Source organism: Staurois parvus, unplaced genomic scaffold (assembly GCF_062004578.1).
Source record: "Staurois parvus isolate SC_StPar_1 unplaced genomic scaffold, SC_StPar_1.0 ptg000017l, whole genome shotgun sequence".
Classification (NCBI taxonomy): domain Eukaryota; kingdom Metazoa; phylum Chordata; class Amphibia; order Anura; family Ranidae; genus Staurois; species Staurois parvus.
The window spans coordinates 14,073,673-14,097,006 of record NW_028317813.1 but is presented as its reverse complement, the minus strand read 5'-3'; the positions used below and the strand labels follow the sequence as shown (position 1 = coordinate 14,097,006).

The following is a 23,334-nucleotide window of genomic DNA, read 5'->3' as shown; positions in this document are numbered from 1 at the left end:
CCCAGATCCTGGTCTTCCTTCTGAAGGGAGAAGAACGCCGATGGCCTCCACTTTGGACCACGGGTCCTGTGCCAACTGATTTCCAAAGTAGGATCCCCACCCCCATGCACACACGTCTTTCATTAGGTGTTCGGCCTTTGGAAATGACCATGGCAGGTCCCTCCCTGAATTGGTCAGATCTCACCACCACCAAAGTGCCCTCTTCACCTTTGGAGTGATCCTTATAGGCGTGTCCAGCGGATCTTAATATGTCCACTTTTGCAAGATGTCCCCCTGGAGGGGGAGGGAATGGAATCTGGCCCACTGAACTGCTGAGATGGTGGGGGTAAGCAGTCCCAGAATGGACATAGCCACTCTGACCGACACCAACAGGTTGCACTGAACCTGCCTCAGGGCCGACTGGATCCTTTTTATTTTCTCCTACAGAAGGAATATCCTCTTTTGAAAGGAATCTATGATATATCCCAGGAACCTTATTCTATGGGCCAAAATCAAGTTGGACTTTTCCAGGTTTAACAACCATCCCAAGCTTCTCGGATGAGCCTGAGTCATGTGATGATCTAACAGCGTATTAGAAAAAGTTAGCAGCTGACTAGAACAAACTGCAAAAAAAAGAGCAGTATGATCTAACAGCACCTGCGTCCTGGTTTCTGCAAACACAAGTAGGTCAGCGAAGTATGGCACCACCGAAATCCCTCTCAATCTCAGAGGCTCTAGTGCTTCTGCCATAAACTTGGTGAACACCCTTGGAGAAGATGACAGGCCGAAGGGAAGTGCTCTGAACTGCAGGTGCCAGATGGACGATCACAGATTGACCGCCAGATGGAGGAACCTCTAAGAAGACTGTGCTATTTGAATATGAAGGTAAGCATCCCGCAGATCAATAGTCGCCATAAAGCAACCCGGGGATAGCAGCTTCCTCACTAAAAAAATTGTATCCATGTGGAAGTGCTTGTACCAAATGGATTTGTTCAGTAACTTCAGATTCAAGATTAGACGGAACTTGCCTGAAGGCTTTTGGACTAAGAAGATGTGTGAGTAGAACCCCCGGCCTTCTTGTACCCTTGGCACGTGAATGATGACCTCCTACTGCATCAGTTCCTTCAAAAGAGACGTCATTGCTGAGGCCATCTCCTGACTCCTTGGGAGACTGGTCACACAAAATTTGGTTGGTGGGGTCTGGGAAAACTCCGGGCCATACCCCTGGGTCATGATACTTCTGACAAAGGCACTTGATGTTGTTTCTTCCCACAGTGAGGAGAAGGTCCAAAGCCTCCCACCCGAAGAGAGATGTCATTGGCTCTTGGACGGCCACTCTGGGGATCTGAAGAGTACCCCCCTTTACCCCGATTTCTCTGGAAACTCCAATTTCTTTTCTGGGTCTGTTCCTTATTTCTGACAGGTTGCTTATTTTTCAACGGGAAAGTCTTTTTCTTATCCGCCACTCTATCCAGCACCGATTCCAGATCTGGGCCGAAGAGCAGGTTCCCCTGAAAGGGGGATTCCGTATAACTTCACCTTAGAAGCTGAGTCTGCCAACCAGGTCTTGAGCCAGATGGCTCTCCTTGCCGAGCTGACCAGTGCCGAAGACCTGGCTGTCATTCTGATAGATGCTGCTGATGCGTCAGCCATATACTTTATGGCTTTTAGAAGGACCAGGAATGACTCCAAAAGCTCCCTGCCTCGACATGATCCCTCAACTGTTCTAACCAGCACTCCAAATTTCTTGCCATTACCGTGGAGACCACCAGCTTGAGGTTGGTCAGGGAAGAGTCCCACACTTTTTTAAAGAAGCGAGTCTGCCCTCTTATCCATTGCATCCTTTAGAATGCCCATATCCTCAAAAGCCATGTCAGTGCTCCTTGCGAAAAGGCCACATCCAACCATGGTTTCTTATTCCACACCAGGGACTAGTCTTCCTCGAAGGGAAACCTTCTTCTAAGGGATTTGGAAAAGAAAGGAAAGGACCCTCTTCTGGATCCTTCCATTCTTTCCTTACTGAGTCTGATAATACCTGGTGGACTGGGAAGATTATGTGTAGCTTGTCCCAGGCCCTAGTACATTTTATCATGGACTGACAGCTGCACATTCTCCTCTTGGATTTCTAGCATCATATATATTGCTTTCTGCAGGTCGTCCACTTCCTCCAATGATAGTTTGTATCTGGACGAGCTTGCAACCTGCTCCTCGCCGTCCTCTTCCTCCGAATCTCTGATGGATGGAAGGACACACTCTCTCTCTTCATCTGAGTCGCTGATTTCCTTTTGGCCTGAAAAGGACGGCCGTGGACTGGACGAGGTGCTCTGTTGCAAAGCCAGGTGAAGCGGTGGCAGTTTATCCAACAAGGATCGAACTGAACCCAGAGTCTTCAACAATTCCTTCTTGACAGAAGCAAACATGTCACCGCATTGCTGCAAATATTCTTTTTTTTTCTAAATCTGCCACACATGCTTTATAAAGTGGTTTTGGCCGTGAATCTCTCAGGAGATTCCTACAGGACGGAACCTTCTTTTTAACTGATGTGACTCCAGAAAGAAAGGGAGAGAGAGGAGGAAGCCCATAATACCCCCAAGTCATCTCCCTGAGTCATAGAGCAGTGCGGAGTCACCTCTGTGCCACAGCAGCAGGCTTCCTAGGGAAGGCAACAAAAAAACTTACCAGAAAAAAAACCAAAGGAGCCGCACTATAACGATAGAAGGCACCACTGTACTCCCCTTACCTGGGCTAGGCTGGTGCATGATGCGCCTGCTTCTGCTGTCACTGCTGGACCCTCTGTTTCCTCCATCCTGCAGAGAACGCAGCTTGCCGAGACCTGTGGTCCATTAAAGTTCCCGCCAGTCTTCAGAGCGCTGGGGACCTGGAAGCACCTGTTGACTTGCCCCCTTCCCTTGCGTTCCAGTGGCTGGAACCAATGCCGCTACGCCCCTGCCAGACGTCCTGCACACCAGCACAGCATCCCCCACTGCCCGGAACCGCCAGAACCTCTGTAAGCAACCTGAAGGCTTCCAATGCTCCGGAGCCCCAGGGGACCCACTCCCTGAGAGGGGAGGAAAATATGGCAGAACTCCCCAGCTGGTCATCACTCCCCTGAGCAGAGAAGGGGAGAAAAAGTGCTGGGAGGGGGGTGTCCCATTATTGATATCAGTCGGAGGAATAGTGGCCCACTATTAGTGTCAGTGGCAGGAATTATGCCCCACTATGTCAGGGAAGGAATAGTGCCTCATATCGGTGGGAGGGCCGGATAAAGGCTAGCAAAGGGCCACATTTTGGAGACCACTGCTCTAAGAGAGATAGCTTCTAGAAGTGTTAAGGACTTGTGCTTGGCCCAGTCGTGGCACTAGTGCCACCATAGCTGCAAATCGTAAGTATTCTTTCATATGTGCTCAAACTGTGGCCCTCCAGGTGTTACGGAACTACAAGTCCCATCATGCCTTTGGGAGTCATGCTTGTAACTGTCAACCCTGCAATGCTTTCATGTAACTTAACTGAACAAAGTAAAATGGGGGTTGATAAATTACAAAAAACACAAAAGTTTTTTTCATTTCCTAACAAAGCAAAGATTCACCACATCCACTGAGCTTGGGGCAGAAATGAGTACACCTGCACAGTCCATTTACCTTTAGTGTTGCTAGGAAGGGAGGAAATTAATGCAAACCTGCTGGTATAAAGAATATGCGAACCCAACATTTCATATTCCAGATATGTGCCTGCTATACCATGTACTTGTATGAAAAAGTATCCTGTTCTCTTTGTATTGCTTCCTTTGTGTGATATCCCCTGTGTTCCTACCAGTCCCTCTGCTTTTCTAAAAAAGAAAAAAAAAAAGACCACAAAATAAAACTAAAGCTACATAGAGATTATATCTACAATGTTTTGTCTTTTAATTTAAACTGAATGGGTTGCTTCAAATGTACTTAAGGTTTTGGTTGATACTGAAATGCTAAGCCACCTGACAATTCTTTAAATGTCTCAGGGACTCCGTTAGCACCTGTGCCAACAATCATCAATCAATTTTGAATTATTTCACTAGCATTTTTTACTTGTTTGATCTACCTACACCCTTAGTAATATTGCGGTACTTGAGTTGCTGGTTTTGTACACTTGTTGTGGCCATTATGAGGGGCCCCTTATTCTTCCTGCTGGGTGTTTAAATGATAGAATTCAACAGTAGTACTGATCAAGCAAGAATTTGCAGAAAACATCCAAATCTCCCCAGTGGGCATGAAGATTATAATGTACAGAGAACTGGGATTGTAAAAAAGAAAAAAAAAAGTGGTAAAATTTGTTTGAAATGTGCAATAATGCCTTTACCAATTTAGTAATACACTTTTAAAATCCACCCAAATCACAGGGATGAAAATACTGCATGTGTTATGTGCATTCTACCTGCATGTTTGACCTGCCTGTGCTTTTCCGTAACCAAGTGCCATTTCCATGATTCAAGGTTTAGTCCATAAACATTAAATTGTGGTTATGTTGGATAGAACAAGGAAAAAAAAAAAGTCACACCACCACTAAATATGGATGTTTATGAGAATTTATTGGTGGCCAAGAGTTCAGCCATAGGTTGAAGGTTGTGCCAATTAACTCCTCCAGAGGGAGAAAACAACCATCCTGTGTATATTTATACTGCTGGACCTTAATAGCAGTGAATGTGTTTATTCAGGAGGAGAACATGTCAATAGCGTGATATCCAGCATAGAAAAACAACGGTTTGTCCAAATTTGTTTACAAGGCATATGGCAAAGCTTTGGATGCCAACTCTCTCATGTTTGTCCTTCACGTCACACTACCCGACCATTTAGAAGGGGGCTATTCTCCCCACTTGCAGAGCGTCCAAGGGCATTTTGAATGAAGAGCCAAAGAGACTGACGTTCAGGAAACCAGTTAACACTTGCATGGCCACTTCTGAGTGGGGTATATGACTTTACATGCCTAAATTGGAAAGAGAATGCAAAATTAAAGTCTCGTCTTTGTAACCTGCACATGTGGGCTGCAAATTTGCAGGAGCTGGATATGATCCAAGAACATACCTGTAAGTGTAAGCTACAGCAGCTACAGCAAGGGCAGCCAGGAGAACACCAACTGTAACAGCAATTCCATTCACTGAAGATGCTGCACCTGTGAAACCGTAGGATACAAGAGTTAAACCTCAGGCCATTAGTGTCAAGTGATGCCTTCCCTGCACCACTTTTGGTTCCTTAGCCAAGAGAGAGAGAGGTTATCCTTTCCAATAGTAATCAGGTCATGTACAATTCTGCAGCTCACTGAGACCTACCAACTAAGTCATTGGTGGTACAGTCTATGGGGGAAGGGGTGGAGTTAGGAATTTAATAAAGCTGCTGCACCACTTTTCTGGCATTAATCTCTTGTTAATGCATTGCACGAAATTAATGAAGCATATCTGATATTTGACTCGTGCCAAATTTTTGCTGTTCTTAAAAAATGAACCACTTTTACATTGTGGTGCAAAAAAAAAAATGCACAAAATAAAGTACTGTCACGTGTGCCCAGCTTGCTCCCTCCCCCCTCGCAGTTGTCACATGTGGCCGGCTCGCTCCCTCTCCCCTCGCTGCACACAGCCTTGAAGCAGGCTGTGCAGGATGAGGGTAGGGGACTACTGTGAACCCCCACCCGCGGGTGGCCGCTGGAAGGTCTCTGCGCACCCCCACGGTGGGCGCAGCAGGGGCTTCCCGCGCTCTATGCCCACCAGTGACAAAGGCCGTGGTGACGAGAGCGTGGCCCGAGTCAAGGGGGCGTGCCTCGTTGCCCCGGTGCTGGGCCGGCCGTTCACGGGGCTACCCAGCGCTGGGCCGGCCATTGCCGGGGCAACCCAGAAGCATCCCGCACAGCTTTAAAAAGGCCTCTTCTTCCTGTGCCACTGCTGGAGCCACAAGCCGCTGGGAGGCCCGGGTGGGGGGACCAGGCCTCCGCAGCCATCCCCGCTGAGCACTCTGCAATACCCCAAAGGTCAGGACTATTATCCGCTGCCACTCTGCAATACCCCAGGGTTGGGAGTACCCGCTGCCCTCTGCTAAATACCCCAGGGTGGGAGTATCCGCAGCCATCCCTGCTGAGCCCTTTGCAGGAGACCCCCCAAAGGTCAGGACTATTATCCGCGGCCACTCTGCAATACCCCAGGGTTGGGAGTACCCGCTGCCCTCTGCTAAATACCCCAGGATGGGAGGATCCGCTGCCATCCCCCTCATACTCAGGATTACCAGCTGTGCTGTGGGCTAGAACTGTTTTGCTGTGGGCCCCATGATACCCTGCCTAACACCCTGGGGCCCAGATTACCGGCGGTGCTGTGTGCTAGACTGCTTTGCCGTGGGCCCCATGATACCTTACCTAATACTCTGGGGCCCAGGTTATCCACTCTGCTGTGTGCTGAGGAGGTTCGCCCCCCCTTTTTGTTCCTGTCGCCTGCTGTGAGCCAGGACCTACCTGCCGGAGCCGTGAGTATCCGCAAGTCGCCTACCTCCCTGGAAGCCGCCTGCTGCTGAGCCGCCTATCGTGAGTGTCCCTGGAAGCCACCTGCTGCTGAGTGTCCTGGACTAACCCTATTGTGTGCCCAGACCACCCTTGTCATGAACTGCCCCTATTGTGCACTCAGACCACCCTTTTCATGAACTGCCCCTATTGTGCGCTCAGACCACCCCTGTCATGAACTGCCCCTATTGTGCGCTCAGACCACCCCTATCATGAACTGCCCCTATTGTGCGCTCAGAACACCCCTGTCATGAACTGCCGCCTGCTGCTGAGCCGCCTATCGTGAGTGTCCCTGGAAGCCGCCTGCTGCTGAGTGTCCTGGACTAACCCTATTGTGTGCCCAGACCACCCTTGTCATGAACTGCCCCTATTGTGCGCTCAGACCACCCCTGTCATGAACTGCCCCTATTGTGCGCTCAGGCCAACCTTGTCATGAACTGTCCTTATTGTGCACTCAGACCACCCATGTTTGAACTGCCCCATGGCATGCCCAGGGTGTAGCTACCTGGACTGCCCCCCTGAGGGCTTAAGCCATCGCTATCTGAACCAGATCCCATTGCCAAAGTCCCGCTGAGTCCCCGTGAGCCTGATGTTGTCCCTAGTAAGCGGTGTGGGAGCTGTGCTGAGGCCAGGCCCCACAGCCAGAGTCCCGTGGAGTCCCCGTGCGGCTGAGGTTGTCCCTAGAAAGCTGTGTGGGGGTTGTGCTGAGGTCAGACCCCATAGCTAAGGTCCCGTTGAACCCCCGTGAGCCCGCTTACCGTGAGTGTCCCTACAAGCCGCATGTTGCGGAGTGTCAAGAGCTGCCCTAATTGAGTGCCTTCCCTCTCTACTGGCGTCTTCCCCTCCCCCCTAAAACATGCGCACATCACCCCCATACTCAAAAAGCCCTCCCTGGACCCCACTGACCTCAACAACCTCAGACCAATTTCCCTGCTGCCACTCACCTCCAAGCTCCTTGAGCGCTTGGTCTACGATCGCCTAAGCGCCCACCTAACTGACAGCAACCTTCTTGATCCGCTTCAGTCCGGCTTCCGTCCCCTGCACTCCACCGAAACTGCCCTCCTCAAAATCACCAACGATCTACTAACCGCCAAAGCCAAAGGCGACTACTCTGTCCTCCTTCTCCTAGACCTCTCCGCGGCCTTTGACACGGTCGACCACTCCCTCCTCCTTAATAAACTACTCTCCCTTGGCATCAGAGACACCGCTCTCTCTTGGTTCTCGTCCTATCTATCCCAACGCTCCTTCAGTGTTTCCTACAACGGTGCCACCTCCCCTTCCCTCCCCCTCTCTGTTGGGGTCCCCCAGGGCTCTGTCCTTGGACCCCTTCTCTTCTCCATCTACACCTCCTCCCTTGGCAAACTCATACACTCCCACGGCTTCAATTACCACCTCTATGCTGATGATACTCATATCTACCTATCCACCCCTCACCTCACCCCCACATTCTCCGCCCGCATCACTCACCTCCTAAACGACATCTCTGACTGGATGTCGCTATATTTCCTCAAACTCAACCTCTCCAAAACCGAGCTTCTCGTCTTTCCCCCTTCCCGCGCCCCCCCCCCCCATCCTTTCCATCACTACCAACAACACCACCATCAATCCCGCCCAGCAAGCCAAGGTCCTTGGCGTCATTCTGGACTCAAACCTTTCCTTTCAACCTCATGTCAAATTACTTACAAACACATGCAGGCTCCACCTCCGGAACATCGCCAAGATACGCTCCTTCCTTACCCCAGACACCACTAAACTACTCGTACACTCCCTGATTATCTCACGCCTTGACTACTGCAACTCCCTCCTCACCGGCCTACCCCAGTGCAGGCTGTCCCCGCTTCAGACCATCCTGAACTCAGCGGCCAGACTCATCCACCTCACCAGCTGCTCCACCTCTGCCACCCCCCTCTGCCTCTCCCTCCACTGGCTCCCCATTGCCCAACGCATTAAATTCAAACTGCTCACTTTGACCTATAAGGCCATTCACAACACTGCCCCTAACTACCTCACCAACCTGATTCCCAGGTACCACCTTACCCGTACCCTTCGCTCTTCACAGGACCTCCTTCTATCTTGCTCCCTGGTCTCCTCCTCCCACGCACGACTGCAAGACTTCTCCAGGTCCTCCCCCATCCTCTGGAACTCACTACCCCAATCCATCAGTGAAAAAAGCTGATAAATTCAGATTATATGGACACAATATTAATTAAATCAGGTAAACTGAAAAACCCCCATACGTAGTGGTATATTATGTGCAAAACTTATATGTGCAAAAAATTCAAAAATATTTCATAAAACAGTGAAGAAAAAAAATATATATATATATAATAAAAAACAGTATACTAATTCATATAAAAATTGATAAATCAAAAATGATAAATAATAATAAAACAATACAAATAATATAGTTTGCTCACTCTCACTTGTGCAGCCTAAAAATAGTGATAAGAGCTATATACTGGTTATCCTTAACTCAGGTGACAAATGATTGTCCCAAACGTGGAAAATGTATTGCTGTTGAGGTAGATTGTAATATTACTTTCCTTCTACTAGATGGCCTTTTCTTCTGTGTTATAAGGGTTGGATAGATGGAAGTAGATATCTCCCCTCGTCCTATTAAAGACTATCTCCTTTATCCTCTTCTTCCCTTTTGCTCCTCCAATTTAGGCCATGTAAAAGAAAGATTCCCACATAGTGCTTTATCCTTCATATAGGGTTTAATGTGTCTCCAGCCAAATTCAAACTTACATTTTCACAGGGTAATACAGAGCGTTTTAAAAATGTGTGTGCCCTCGCACAGTGACAGTACTCGCCGTTCCGTTGTTGGTGGCGTCGTGACGTCAGAGCCCCTCCCCGCTCTGTATTACCCTGTGAAAATGTAAGTTTGCATTTGGCTGGAGACACATTAAGCCCTATATGAAGGATAAAGCACTATGTGGGAATCTTTCTTTTACATGGCCTAAATTGGAGGAGCAAAAGGGAAGAAGAGGATAAAGGAGATAGTCTTTAATAGGACGAGGGGAGATATCTACTTCCATCTATCCAACCCTTATAACACAGAAGAAAAGGCCATCTAGTGGAAGGAAAGTAATATTACAATCTACCTCAACAGCAATACATTTTCCACGTTTGGGACAATCATTTGTCACCTGAGTTAAGGATAACCAGTATATAGCTCTTATCACTATTTTTAGGCTGCACAAGTGAGAGTGAGCAAACAATATTATTTGTATTGTTTTATTATTATTTATTTATCATTTTTGATTTATCAATTTTTATATGAATTAGTATACTGTTTTTATTATATATATATATATATATTTTTTTTTTTTCTTCACTGTTTTATGAAATATTTTTGCATTTTTTGCACATATAAGTTTTGCACATAATATACCACTACGTATGGGGGTTTTTCAGTTTACCTGATTTAATTAATATTGTGTCCATATAATCTGAATTTATCAGCTTTTTTCACATTATTTATTTTATTTGTATGGTTAATTAAATATAACACCAGGAGTTTTTAAATTTTATCACTATAGATCCATTTAGAATTATTTAAATTTTATTTATTTATTTATTATTTTTATATTTATACATTATTCACTACTAAACAATATTGAGGAGCGCGACACATTTAATATTTTATTTATTCATTTTCACATAATATTATGAGTATGTGTTTTTGTGTTGATGCACCGTCACATTTATAGGAGTTAATTATTTGTAAGTATTTATATACCACCATAGTAGCTCACAAGTTCACATCATCCCAATCCATCAGACTGTCACCTTCCCTCCTCACCTTCAGGCGCTCCCTGAAAACCCATCTCTTCAGGGAAGCCTACCCCACCCTCACCTAACAGCCGCTGCCCTTCCCTCCTCCTACCACTCCATCCCCCACAGCCATTTCCTACTGTACCTCTACCCCCTCCCTCCTAGATTGTAAGCTCGAAAGAGTAGGGCCCTCTTACCCCTTGTGTGCTGTTTGTTGTTGCTGTACTGTTTCATGTATTGTCCCCCCCTCTATTGTACAACGCTGAGCAAACCCTTTGGCGCTATATAAACTCGATAAAATAAATAAATAGTTCAATAAAGCTTTGTGTGTTTACCATCTTCTTTGTGTGTTCTGTCCTGCCTACGCTTCCGTCACACTAGCAATTGGTCTTATTTGGCTCCATTTCAATAAAATACAAACTTTTTGGCATACAGAGAGACCCTGGTACAGACAGGTTTTGCAAAAGCCTCTCGCATGCATTCTAAAGTGGCACAGCCTGCACCAAAACTCAAGTACAAGTTCTAGACTGGTACACAAATTTGGCACATGCTGCACCACTCACACAAGACTTTTGCAAAATATGTCTGAATTTCAGGGTATGTCTTCTGGGTTGTGCAAATGAAGGAATAGTTATAATGAAAAGGGCATTAAGCTGAATCATGTGGTTAGTGGCTTGAACAGTCTGGACTGTGCAGGGACCAACAGCTTCTAGTTAAAGTGTAAAGTTTTACGAAACCCACAACAGTAAAATCAGTCTGTATATGCAGTAAGGCTCCACAGTGAGTACAACATGCATACTTCAGGGGCTAAATCTCTGCATTGTGTAAAAATGCTATTTGATCCCATCTTCTCTGGTCCTCCTCTGTCCCTCTCTTATCTCCTGATAGGTCATATTGTGTCGAGACACTCTGCACATGCTCAGTTGAGAGTGTACTGCTAGAGGTTTTTTCCTTGAGAGAATGCATGTGATCAACATAGAGCCAATCAGCACTGTCCAGACAGAGGTTAGGGGAGAATGAAAACACCTACAAAGCTTTAACCAGTGCTCTGTTGGACACTGATAGAAGTCACAAGACTGCTCCAACTGCTGTTGATAAAGGGTATTTAACAGTTTATATTTACTAAAATAATAGTGTTTCCATGTTCTGGGAGACCAGATATATTGAATGCAGGGTCCCGGGTTTAGTAACAATTTAAAAGGTGACATTCTGAGTTGGTTTGAGATGTGTGGAGACATTCATGGCAAGCAGTTTGCCAGTGCACTGTAGAGCTGTACAGTAAAGCCATTTTATTATATAAAAACAGAGACCCACACACAAGAATATTAGAAGGTAGCCATATAAGCTCACTGTTACCTACCTGCTGACACACTAACTTGAGTGCTGGCAACAGCCAAGCTAACATCATCAGCCAATGACACATTAACACAGAAGACACCAGTTTCATTGAAAGCCTGACGCAGGACCAGCTGACAATCAGAAGAGGGTTCCACTGGGCTGCACTCCGTCTGCTGTGGACTATTACAGTCAGGGCCAGATATTACAGTGCATGCTTGTCTTGGTACACTACAAAATGAGAATAAAGAGTTGTATCAGATGCAGCCATTTCATGTTCATAAATCTTCAGTTACTGCAGGGACTTCGGACTCAAAAAGTGTGCGAATGTAATGTTACTAGTAGAACCAACAGATTCTTCTATAAACAGTTTAAGCAGTTTAGAAAGTGTCTGGTCCAATAACAGCTTATACTACCAACTATGAAAGCATTTTCATATAGCAGGCTTGCAGATTAATCCCTTGCATTTCAAGTACCAATGGTACTATGTCCTATGGATTGCTGCACCCATACCTTCCTTGACATGTGACTGTCAGGTCCACTGTATTCTCAAGCCCCGCTGATACAACTGGCTCCACTTGCACAATTTGTACACTTTCAATGCCCGCTATTTGAAGAAAGAAATGCATTATTAGACGTAGGAAGAAAAAAAAAAAAAGGTAGTAGGATATCTTTTGCACAGAGACTTACAGACAATATCCAGGTTAGCTGCGAATGTGCCATAACGATAAAGCAAGCATCCTACACTGGGTACTTCTGGTGCCTGACGCTTGGCCAGCAGCAACACTTCACCATTAGCCTCTGTAGCAGCTTCATTTGCTACAGCTGTTAAGGAAAACATATAAATAAAAATGTCAGCAAAACAGCTGGACCACTCTGAAAAAACACACACACACAAAAAAAAAAGTACAGAAAACATTCCAACACCATAGTTGTTGAGGGGGACAAAGCCAATTTCTCCAGAAGCCCTCTAGGTAAATACCTGCAAGTTTTGGTGTCCTAGCCATTTTGCCCAGAATAGCAGCTAATAGAATAGGTTGCTCAACAAAGGTACTGTCAATCTCTTACCAGTACTGGTGTCACATGCACGACTGCAGCACTTTCAGTTAACAAAACTTTTTTTTTATTGTCCTTAAATGCAAAAGGCCAGTTAACTACAGAATACATGTTCTGCAAATAGACCAATGTCTTGCCTCTGCACAAACCGGGGAAAAGTCAACTGAATAGACTGTATTGGCACGTGTTCACAAAAGTGTCATGTTCCCCATGTAATGGGTATTCCGCTTTATGTGCAGCATCTGGCCATCAATTTGGCAGTTTTATAATTAGAAGCATCTGATAACCATGCCATATTTCCCATATATTAATTATATAGGTCTCTTCAATAGAAGAATGTACAGCAGAACAAGATTTGTACCTTTGGAGACACCCACCTTGTGCTGGTACAGTACTAGCTACATCCTGTGCAGCCTCAGTAACTGGTGCAGCATCTTCTGTGCCCTCAGCAACTTGTGTTGCATTTACTTCAAGCTGATCTGGAGCAGTGTCTGATGGCACATCTTCTGTCAAGATAGATTCTTCACTTGGAATTACATCTTGGGCAGCCTCTGTGCCTTCTTGCGGGTCTACAGCTTCTGGTTGTGTTGTAGCCACTACATCCTGGTTAGCAGCAGTGTCTTCTATGGCCGTAACTGCTGTTGCAGCTTCCTCCTCATCTACTGGCAAGGCCTGTTCATTTCCAGGAGCAACAGTTTCAATCACAGGGTTCTCTTCTGGTTCCACATTAACCTCTTCATTTAGGGAAGCAACAGTTACCAGAGAGTTAGCTTCTGTGTCCAACAGCGTTAAGTTAACTGAAACTGCAGCAGTACTGGGTGCAACTGTAAAGAAGAACCTAAAATTAGTTGCACAGTAGTACCAAATAAAGATCTAGTCACAAGCTTGATAAAGGAGGAGAACCAATTGTTTACCTGTTCAGTTCTTGCACCTGTATATCCCTTATTGGTCAGAACCATTTTTTTTTACATTTTATGGCTGAAACAGGTTTTGACTCTCAAGAGAAAGATCAAGGATTCATAAAGATTGCAGCAATTTGTTGACCTGAATCTTTCCTTGCAATTGGAATAACCTATTGACTTTTAGATCCTACCTTGACCAGGGATTATATATTTGGGGTTGTTAATAGCTTCACTTTCTCTAAACTTACCACCGATTGTCATCCAGGTCATACAATTATAGCCATTAGGGTCTCTCTGGACTTGCTTCGTAATAATTGAATTATTTGAGAGGGAAGCCAACACTATGGCCTGGGATATCCCAGTTGGTTGGTTGACAAGCAGATTAACAAGGTTGACAGGAAGGAGTCAAGTCTAACCCCAAATGACAGATGCACTGATTACTTATTAAAATACAACAAAGGGACTAGTAAAGATCTGTAGAATACTTGTAGGTGCTGCATAGTTTGCTACATTGTATGTTTGCCTAAAAGAAAGCAGCCTTGTTTCTGCGTACTACCAAAGGGTATGCAGCAAGGGTGAATTGCATGCTTATTTGGATTTAACTAGTGGATTTATAGCAGCAATTAATATGCGTTACAAAAATTGAGAGGAGGAAGCTAAATGGGAGAGGACAAGGCATGCTACATAAACCGTGCACCTCAAAGTTTTCATGTTGCATGTAACACACCATGGTATGGTATTAGGATTTATTTTTATTGTGGTGCTCTAGAATAAGATAGCAGATTTGCTATATACAGTATGTTCTCTGTCTAGAGGTCACTTGGAATGTCAGATTTTACAGACTTTGTAACTTGTCACATGCATCAGATTTACATTGTGTAGACAGGATTTTTATGGAATTCTGTATTTTACACCAATCAGGAAACTGGTAATGGAACTGCATATGCCATCCTAAAAAGGGAATAAAGTTGTTTTGTACATTTATAGTACAGACTTCTTCTAAGGAAAGCAAAAATCTTTTTTGGAATTAAAAGAAATATCAGGATAGCAGAATGGTAGTTATAAACCAGGAGCTTTAGATAATGTATGAATGTACTGCTGTCAACATTTCAGTGGGGTTTCCCTTCCCACACACACCCCAAGAAGAGAACACAAACTTAGTTATACTGTTAAGGACGTCTTTTAGAACATACCAGTTTGTCCACCAGCTGTGGTTATGGCAGCTCTTCCTGTTGAAGGCTGTGGAGGTTCAGCTGTAGAAGTCACCACCTGTGCAGTTGTTACCACAGCAGCAGTGCCGCCACATGGAGTGATTGGAATGGCAGCCTGAACAACAACTTTAGCATTGAATACGCCAGGTATAATGTATGTATGGGTGACCGCTGTGTTTCGGGTGATAAATGTGCCACTCTGATCTCCAAAATCCCAAGAGAAGGAAATATCAGCTGCTTGAAGATAGTTACTTGGGTCATGAACTGCTACAGAAAAGGACACAGCTCTATTTTGGATAAAGCGCTGGTCCTCCTGGTCCAGGTCAAGAACTTGCGATATGGATACAGAAACTGGTATCTGATCTGCAGAAGGAAAAATAAAAAAACAACAAAAAACAAAGAAACATTACAAATCTTGTGTGCATATTACTCACCGAACCCATTTGGAAATGCCAAAAGGTGTACTGCTTGTGCTCTGCCCAAGACTGGTCTGGTGAAAGGCTACCATTTAGTGGATGCTGTGTTTTGTTAATAAGTCATGCTCTGATATAATCCAGTAATGAAAGACACAAATACCCCAGTATTACATAAAGCTTTAACTCTGAAACCAGCCCAAAGCCCACGTCTGCAGCTACATGACAAGACTGTACTTGCATTAACAGATATTTAAATGCAGAACTTCAGAAAAACCAGCCTCCATCCTAGGCCAACAGTCTACAGCAGTTTGATAAAAAAAAATGCTTCAAAATCAAGCCTACACAAAAATGAGATAAGCATGTAACCACTAGCTTAATTTAAGGGGGCACTTTAAACCAGACACCAAGGCAACAGTTAATTTTGAGTATTTTTCTACTTCCTCTTTTTTTGGATTTATCCAAACTCCCTCCATAACTAAGAAGGTCTGATATCCTGAAGAATGCAGGCTTTTATGTTAATACGCACTAAGCCCCACTCCTTTCCTATTGGCATAGTTTTTGAGCACCTTATACAATCATGTCTGCCACAGCAGCAATAATTCTGTACTACTTGATGTCAAGTCATTTTGAAAACTTGAAATGCAGGGCAAAAAGTGTAAATTGTAAATAAAGGCACATTTTGTAATCAGTAAACTCAATTTAAAACTATTTCCCCAAACAAAGGAAAATCATCCCAGTTAAATCACAATTCTACTTACCAGTTATTACAAACTGAGAGGAGGTGCTGCCAATAGGTATAAACTTTTGTCGACCACGATAATGGTACACAACCACTTCCATGGTGTATGAGCCGAGGGGAATACCATCTGTATCTACCGTTAGATTGGAGAAAGAGCCATCTACCACCTGCCAGTACTTTCCTGTAAGAAAAAAACAAAAAAAAACAAAACCAACACACATAAGTTAGGCATCAACTGGAATAGGAGCGCAGTAGAGTATAACTACACTTTTCTAACCCCATGCTTGCCAAACGTAGACAAACTTGCTGCGCCTTTTCTCAGAATCATGTGGGAAAGGACTGCCATCTGGAAATTTACACTCAGAACCTTCTGTCCCCTCGTCAGGGTAAACTGGAGTCCAGGTACCTGTTAGAAAGGAGAGGTTACCAACACACAGAAAACAATTAGTCCAAGTTCAAAGGAATGCACGCATTGTACAGGCCAGCTGCAAGTTTTCTGTTCAGCCCAAACCCTTATGTCTGTGGGCAATAGAAGGGTTAAAGATGCAAGAACAATCATTGACTTTACTACCTAGTAAGTCACTGACTCAAAGCAAGCACATACGCAGTGAGGTCTGAAAAGCTTTGGTTGCTCCAGATGTGAATGGCTTTTCTGAAATCCCTCCTCTTCCTGCAACTGCTGTCTGTATTGTCCAGATGCTGGCCAGGACACAGCCCTCCTGAGGACCTGTGATGTGTCTAGGAAGGACCTCTGCCCACCAGATATACTTTCCCCTGCCTTGACTTCCTCAGCTGCAGCCGATGTTGACTGGTGAGTCCCTGAACCTGTGCTGTGTCTATTGCTGGCTGTCCCTGGATTGTGGTCCTGGACTCCGCTATACCAGATTGTGGCCTGCTGCTCTACTGTGCCTGGATTGTTGTCCTGTGACTCTGGACTAAGTTCCTGTTGTATCCGATTGCTGCCCTGTATCCTTGATGTGCCATACCCTGGTCTGCCCCGGATCCCTGCCCTGTGTACAGTTTCCCCATTTTTCTGGGCCATCCTACGTGGACTATGTGTTGTATTACATTGCTACCCAGTGGACTATTTCATTTTACTGTGTCTTGTTACCCCAACTGTGTCCCCATGTTCCCCAATAAACATCAGTACATTGGGTTTCATGTGATCTGCCTCCTTGTGCTCTCTCTCTCTGTGCCCCTAGTTTGTTTCACATAGTAATCTGAACCACAAGTCCTGTACCACTGCCACAGATACCTTATAGTTCTCAATGAACTATGAGCTTGCTGATCACCACACTATTCCTCTCTTCCTCCAGCTTTCAAACCGAAAGTCTGTACAGAGATCTAAACAGAAAGCTGGAAGGGAGAGGTGAACTTCTCCTTTAGAAGGGTATAAATAGGCAAAACCTTTTCCTGGAATAGAGATAGAGACTTAAGAGTCTCTGTCCGGTTTTAGAGAGTAACGTGTAAAGGGTTAGTTTTTATTGCTGTCCATGTCTCCAATGGGGAGAATCAGCCCTTGCAACCATTGTCTTCAGAAAGGGAGGGGAAAAAAATATTTTGAATGGTCAGTAAGAAGTCAGGACAGGGAAAAAAAAATAAAAAACCCAAACACCACAAAAAAATCCCATACAGGGTGGCAGGGTCCTAACCCTGCCTTACTCTATTCAAAGCTAAAAATGTTGGTTTAAAAGAAGGAAAAAAAAAAAAAGGATACATTTCACCTTTGGAACATGTTCCACCCATTTTTAGGTTGGAACGTGTTCCCATAGCTGCAGCCGCGCCCACTGCCTCCCCCTCCCGCCATCTGACCGATAGTACGGGGAAACTTCTCCCCATACTGTCAGATTTTAAAACAGCGTGGACGTGCGGGGGATCCGCCCACACAGTCGCATCACCCATTCACAGAGTTCTGTGAATGAGTGCCTACAATTCCTGGCAGCCTTAGCAGCTGTGGGTTTGTAGTTTTCAATGAACTACCATGGCACTGTGGAGAGCCGTGGTAGTACATTCAAGCTTACTGTCAGAATATCTGCATTGTATCAGCGATCTACTGATTACTGGTGCAATGCTTTACAGGCTCCTTACCTGCAAAAAAATATATATATATATTTAAAATGTGAATTTATTATTTTTGTCCAAAAGGTGAACTTATCCTTTAAATACAGAGGCAGACACCTGAAAGTAAGGGGCTGACCATGCCAGCCATCTGCCAGTTAGTCTGACCCTCTAACCTTTAGTCTCCAACCTTAAAACTCCAAGTCATAGACCCAAGAGGGCATGCAGAACAGGAATATCAGATCCTTCTGCACATATGTGTTCCGGGACAGCACAAATCGTGAAACCAAGGTCAGCATGACAGTGCGACAACTCATTTTCCAGAAAGACTAGCAATGGCTGTTCAGTTTCACTCATAACCAATTCCCTTAACTTAGTGTCCAGTAGACTTGTTCTGGGTCAGAAGCTCACCAATATGTTCAGGCCACACCTGGATGATAGCCCTGTGACCCACATCTTTGAAGACAGCCATTTTCAATGTGGGTTTTCCTAAATTTACTTTAGGAAGTTTTCAGTTCTGACAGGTTATTTTGTCAGTTCATACTTGCCATTGTCAGTGCGGTTTTGGTTCCAGACAACTTGTCCATCAGGCAGCACCGTCTGATTCTGTGGGAAGTTTATCTGGATGAAGAAAGTGGCTTTGGCACCAGTCAATGTTGGAGCATCATTTTGGACACTAAAGGTCACTTGACCTCCTAAAAAGAAGCAATTTTTATCTTCATTAGGCAGGTACACAAAGGCAATCTCTGCTACAAAATTAGGCTGTCACACCAACTGGTCAGTTTAGAGAAACTGTCACAACAAATCGATCCCCCCCACCATGTAATGTTAATGATGCCAATAGTTAATGGTGGTATAAATCTTACAATGATATTTTTATAGATATAAAACCCAACAGCCTGGCTGTCTCACCTTTCCAGCAGTCTCTTTTCTGTGACTCGCTGCCTTTCCAGATGGGGTACATCTGACTGTTCCATGACCTGAAGGGAGGGCGCTTGTTACTCTGCACCTCTGATTTGCTTTGCTGAACCCTACTCCGAGACCCTGTAAGGATAATATAATAATTTTAGCTCTAGATTATACATTTAAAGCAGGTGTAAATTCTGAAGCCCTTCAATACATTTCCAGTTCGGAGTCACATGCTAACACACAAATTCCATTGATGCAGAATACCGTCTGACCCCACCCTTTCCATCAGACTTCTTGGCTTAGCAGAGCCCCTGGAATCAGCATGTGATGTGCATACTGGAGTCGTGCTGAGGGGCTCTAGGCAGAGATGGGTCACACGGCCATTCAATCCCTCTTGGAATTCTACATGTGACACTCAGCTGAGGCATCTGACCTGATGCTGTCTGGGAACAAGAGTAGAGATGATAGCACTGCTGCCCCCCAAGCTTACCATTGGCTAGCCAGAAATATGTTATCTTAAATGCAAAAGATACTGCATATTTACTAAATGTGACCGATCTAATAACGATAAAATCCATGTGACCTCTAAATTGGGAGAATTGCATTCCATCAACTCTTTCTGCCATTAACCCACTCCCCCCCCCCCCCTTCCTGCAATCATTTGATTTCCATTCCAAAAGTCTGAAAATGGGTAATGTTCACCAAGAGTGCCAGATTTGGTTTACAGATGTTCAATAGCTGAGTGTTACTCGTATTATAACAGTTTACAACCCCCCTCCTATCACACTAGTTTTCTTTTGCATGCAATTAAACTGAAGGTCAGTCATCCAGGCAATGCTTCAATACATAGCAAACCATCGACTCGATCAATAGAAACCATTTTATAAAAGTTACTGTACCAGATCATATCATCAGTGTTTGCAGATCCTTTTCTGCCTATAAACATATCTACATAGTACTGGTCCCCCTCTGGGACTGCATCCATAGCAATCAATGTCCACTGTGACCATTGTTGATGCAGTGCAAGTGGCACAGTACCATATGTAAGAAGTGGTACTGAATTAGGCTGCCACTACAAATCACTTCCCCCTCTGAAAATGCTAGTTGTCTGGCTGTCATTTGGATCCAATCACTACAATGATCCACTGAATTGCAACAGCTGTGTATATCAGAAGTTTTGACCTTGAAATCTTATCCTTTATTCACAGTAGGTGATTTAAAATATTGAGACTAGAGAGCCAGCAACTACAACTTTCAGAAGATCAGCATTAGCAGCTTCTCATTCATATGAGTTTTGTATAATCAATAGGTCTTCAATAGGCCACTTTAAAACCAAGCAGCCTTGTACTTGTATACTACACTCACCGGCCACTTTATTCGGTACATCTGCTCAATTTCTTGGTAACACAAATTGCTAATCAGCTAAATCACATGGCAGCAATTCAAAGCATTTAGGCATCTAGACATTGTGATGACAACTTGAAGTTCAAACTGAGCATCAGAATGATGAAGAAAGGAGATTTAAGTAACTTTGTACATGGCATGGTTGTTGGTGCCAGACAGTCTGGTCCAAGTATTTCAAAAACTGCTGATCTACTGGAATTTTGACACAATCATCTCTAGGATTTACAGAGAATGGTCCGAAAAAGAGAAAATATCCAGTGAGTGACAGTTGTGTGGACAAAAAGGTCTTGTTAGAGGAGAATGAGCAGACTGTTTGCTGAGACAGATGGTAGGGTCAGAATTTGGCGTAAACATGAACGCATGGATCCATCCTGCCCAGGGGCGGACTGACAACTCATGGGGCCCCCGGGCAATAGGGAATCATGGGGCTCCTGTGTCCTTGCCCAAACTCAAAAAAGCCTATGAAAAAAGGTACCAGGGGCATCTCATGGGGCCCCCTACTGACCCCGGGCCCAAGGGCAGTGCCCAAGTTTCCAAATGGTCAGTCCACCCCTGATCCTGCCTTATAGTAACAGTTCAGGCTGGTGGTGGTGGTGTAATGGTGTGGGGGATAGTTTCTTGGCACTAGCAAGGTGTACCTAATAAAGTGGCCGGTAAGTGTATGAATACTGCAGGCTGGCGGTGACAGAAACAACTTATGTAGCGCTGCACTATTACTTTAACATAACTTATGTAGTATGTTAACCTTTGGATACAAGGGACAGATGACTGGAAAAGTTAGTAAACCCTACCTTTCTGCTCATAATTTAGTGAAAAGCCTCAAACTGTAGTTCAAATCTTGAAGAGCTTCATGTACAATGCATCACATTACCATGTGGTGTGAAGCAAATTGCTAAGTTGGCAAACACACTGGTGATAAACATTTCCCAGTTTTATTGATCATTTAGGTTTCATTCAGGTCTTTTGATCTCTAAGGCGGCCAAGGACTTATAGCAATGGCTCATCCATGTTTAGAGACTTGGAAATGAAACCCCAGCCCCCCTCAGGCACTGCACCACCAAAAAGTTAGGGTGGATCAGCAATTCCTTCCCATCAGAAGAGGACTTCTATACAATTGTGGCCCAATTAGGTAGGCAGGCTAGGTATACAAGGAGGAGAACAGCAACATATTATAACCCCCACCCATTTTCCTCTAGTACAACCATACAAAAGTCTGCTTGCAGCTACCAGATCATGATATATTTAACGCAGTATTAAACCAAAAAAATAATAGTTTGAATCTTACCAGTCATTAGATGTGGTGGGTGCATCAGTCCCCCTGGTGATCTAGCCAGCAACACCTCCGGTATTAGAGTGCCCCCACTCTGGATGGATGAGCACAGGGGACACAGCAGCAATGTTAATCGGGGGTGGTGGTGGTAGTAGTGTTAGATGTACTGGTAAATATAAATACACTAAAAAACTGAAGCCAAACTCCAGCTTACAATTTATAATCAGTTACAGCAGTCAAAGGTTTTATGTAAATAATGCCGATCTTGTAAGCACCCCTGCCAGTGTTTAATTGTTACCCCCATCCCTGTAAACTGATACATCTGGAAGACACCTTGTTCTTTGAAAAAGAACTACTGGCTGGATTACATACCAGCTTAACAGAAAAGGCTCTTAACATTTAGAAAAATGTTCATACAGACTGAAAAATGTAAAAAAGTTACATATGCCCACCTGAACTCTTTATGCCCACCAAATGCCTTATTCTGTTTAATTCCTGTGAGTGCTCTTACAAAAGGGAAACCTAAACATATGCAGTTATAAAAAGGTGCGTCTTCTCCTTGCACCGCACCTTTATAGCATTTTTGAAGTCCCATAGTTTTGGGGCACACAGCAATGCAATCTGCCTCCATCGACATAATTTTTACTAGTGTTTTCAAATGCAGCAAACCTGCACAAAGTGACCCATATAACAAATGTTTAAAATTGGAGGTGAAAACAATATCCACCCTGTAGTATTCCAAAAGCAAAGACTCTTCCATCTTCATGAACATACAACTCCTGAAGGAAACCCTAGAGTGCTTGCAGCTGGAGATATCAAGTTATCGCGTGTGCCATACTTACTGTTCTGAGCCTCTATTCCAGCACACAGCATCCAGAGAACAGCCAAAATCCAGACCCCTCTCATCATGCCTTGTTCAGTCATCCGTTTACCTCCCAACCAGGACTAAAGCACAGTGAAAGAAACAATGAAGGTCCCTATTAAAAACATCCAACAGGCACTTATTAGCATAGTCACACCTCTCCAGCATGACATTACCAGAATTCATACATTCCTGTTAATTTCATAAGCCACACTATGCACAGTTGACCCCCCAGGCAAGATATTCCATGTGATTTTCTCCATAATCATCATGTGTAATACTTATGTAAACCAAGAAGCCAATCTGTACAGATCATTTTTCTGTAGTTTTAGAAAACCGTAAAATGTTTAATGCATGTATTCAGGGAAAAGGTCTTAGACCAGCCATAGATTGTGGTAGATTGTATCTGCCTACCTGTGAACTGAACTCTGCAGGCACTTGCTGCAAGAGGCACTGCCTACCTTTACAGTAAGTCATTGCTGGGAGATATTCACAGGCTTCCATTGCTGACCTCTCCATCCAAGAATGATACTTGCCTGGCCATCATGCCACTTTCCTGGCTTTACTATATTAAGTCACTGCCCCAGAACAAGTATGCAGTCCATGAGTTCACCTTTAGTAACATGTTATACTGATATATAGGTTGTAACATGCAGCCCCTACACCCCCTGAACCCCCATTGTGATATTGGGCCAGGGCTCTTCTCCTCACACCTGTTTTCACAGTTTAAAAAAGCGTGGCAGTGCAGGGCTCTGCCCACATCATTCACATATTTTTGTGGATGGTAGAACTACAAATACCATTAGCCAATGCAGGTACTATCAGGTTGCTGATGAGCGCTGTAGGTAGTTAATTGATTCTCACGGATGTTCCGATCAGGTCCGCCTGCCCATTTTTCAGGCAGAC

General features: G+C 44.5%; 1 protein-coding gene across 1 annotated transcript; it reads right to left on the bottom strand.

Annotated features, from left to right (window-relative positions):
• Positions 1-4,519: 4,519 nt before the first annotated feature.
• Positions 4,520-22,562, bottom strand: PMEL (premelanosome protein). Its single transcript, XM_089680178.1, has 12 exons — positions 22,409-22,562; positions 18,896-19,027; positions 18,532-18,678; positions 16,203-16,331; positions 15,945-16,106; positions 14,753-15,133; positions 13,035-13,481; positions 12,292-12,426; positions 12,115-12,208; positions 11,627-11,832; positions 5,034-5,121; positions 4,520-4,935 (listed from the first exon to the last, which is right to left on the bottom strand). The coding sequence occupies exons 1-12, from the start codon at positions 22,488-22,490 to the stop codon at positions 4,785-4,787; spliced, it is 2,154 nt and encodes a 717-aa protein (XP_089536304.1). The 5' UTR covers positions 22,491-22,562; the 3' UTR covers positions 4,520-4,784.
• Positions 22,563-23,334: the final 772 nt, after the last annotated feature.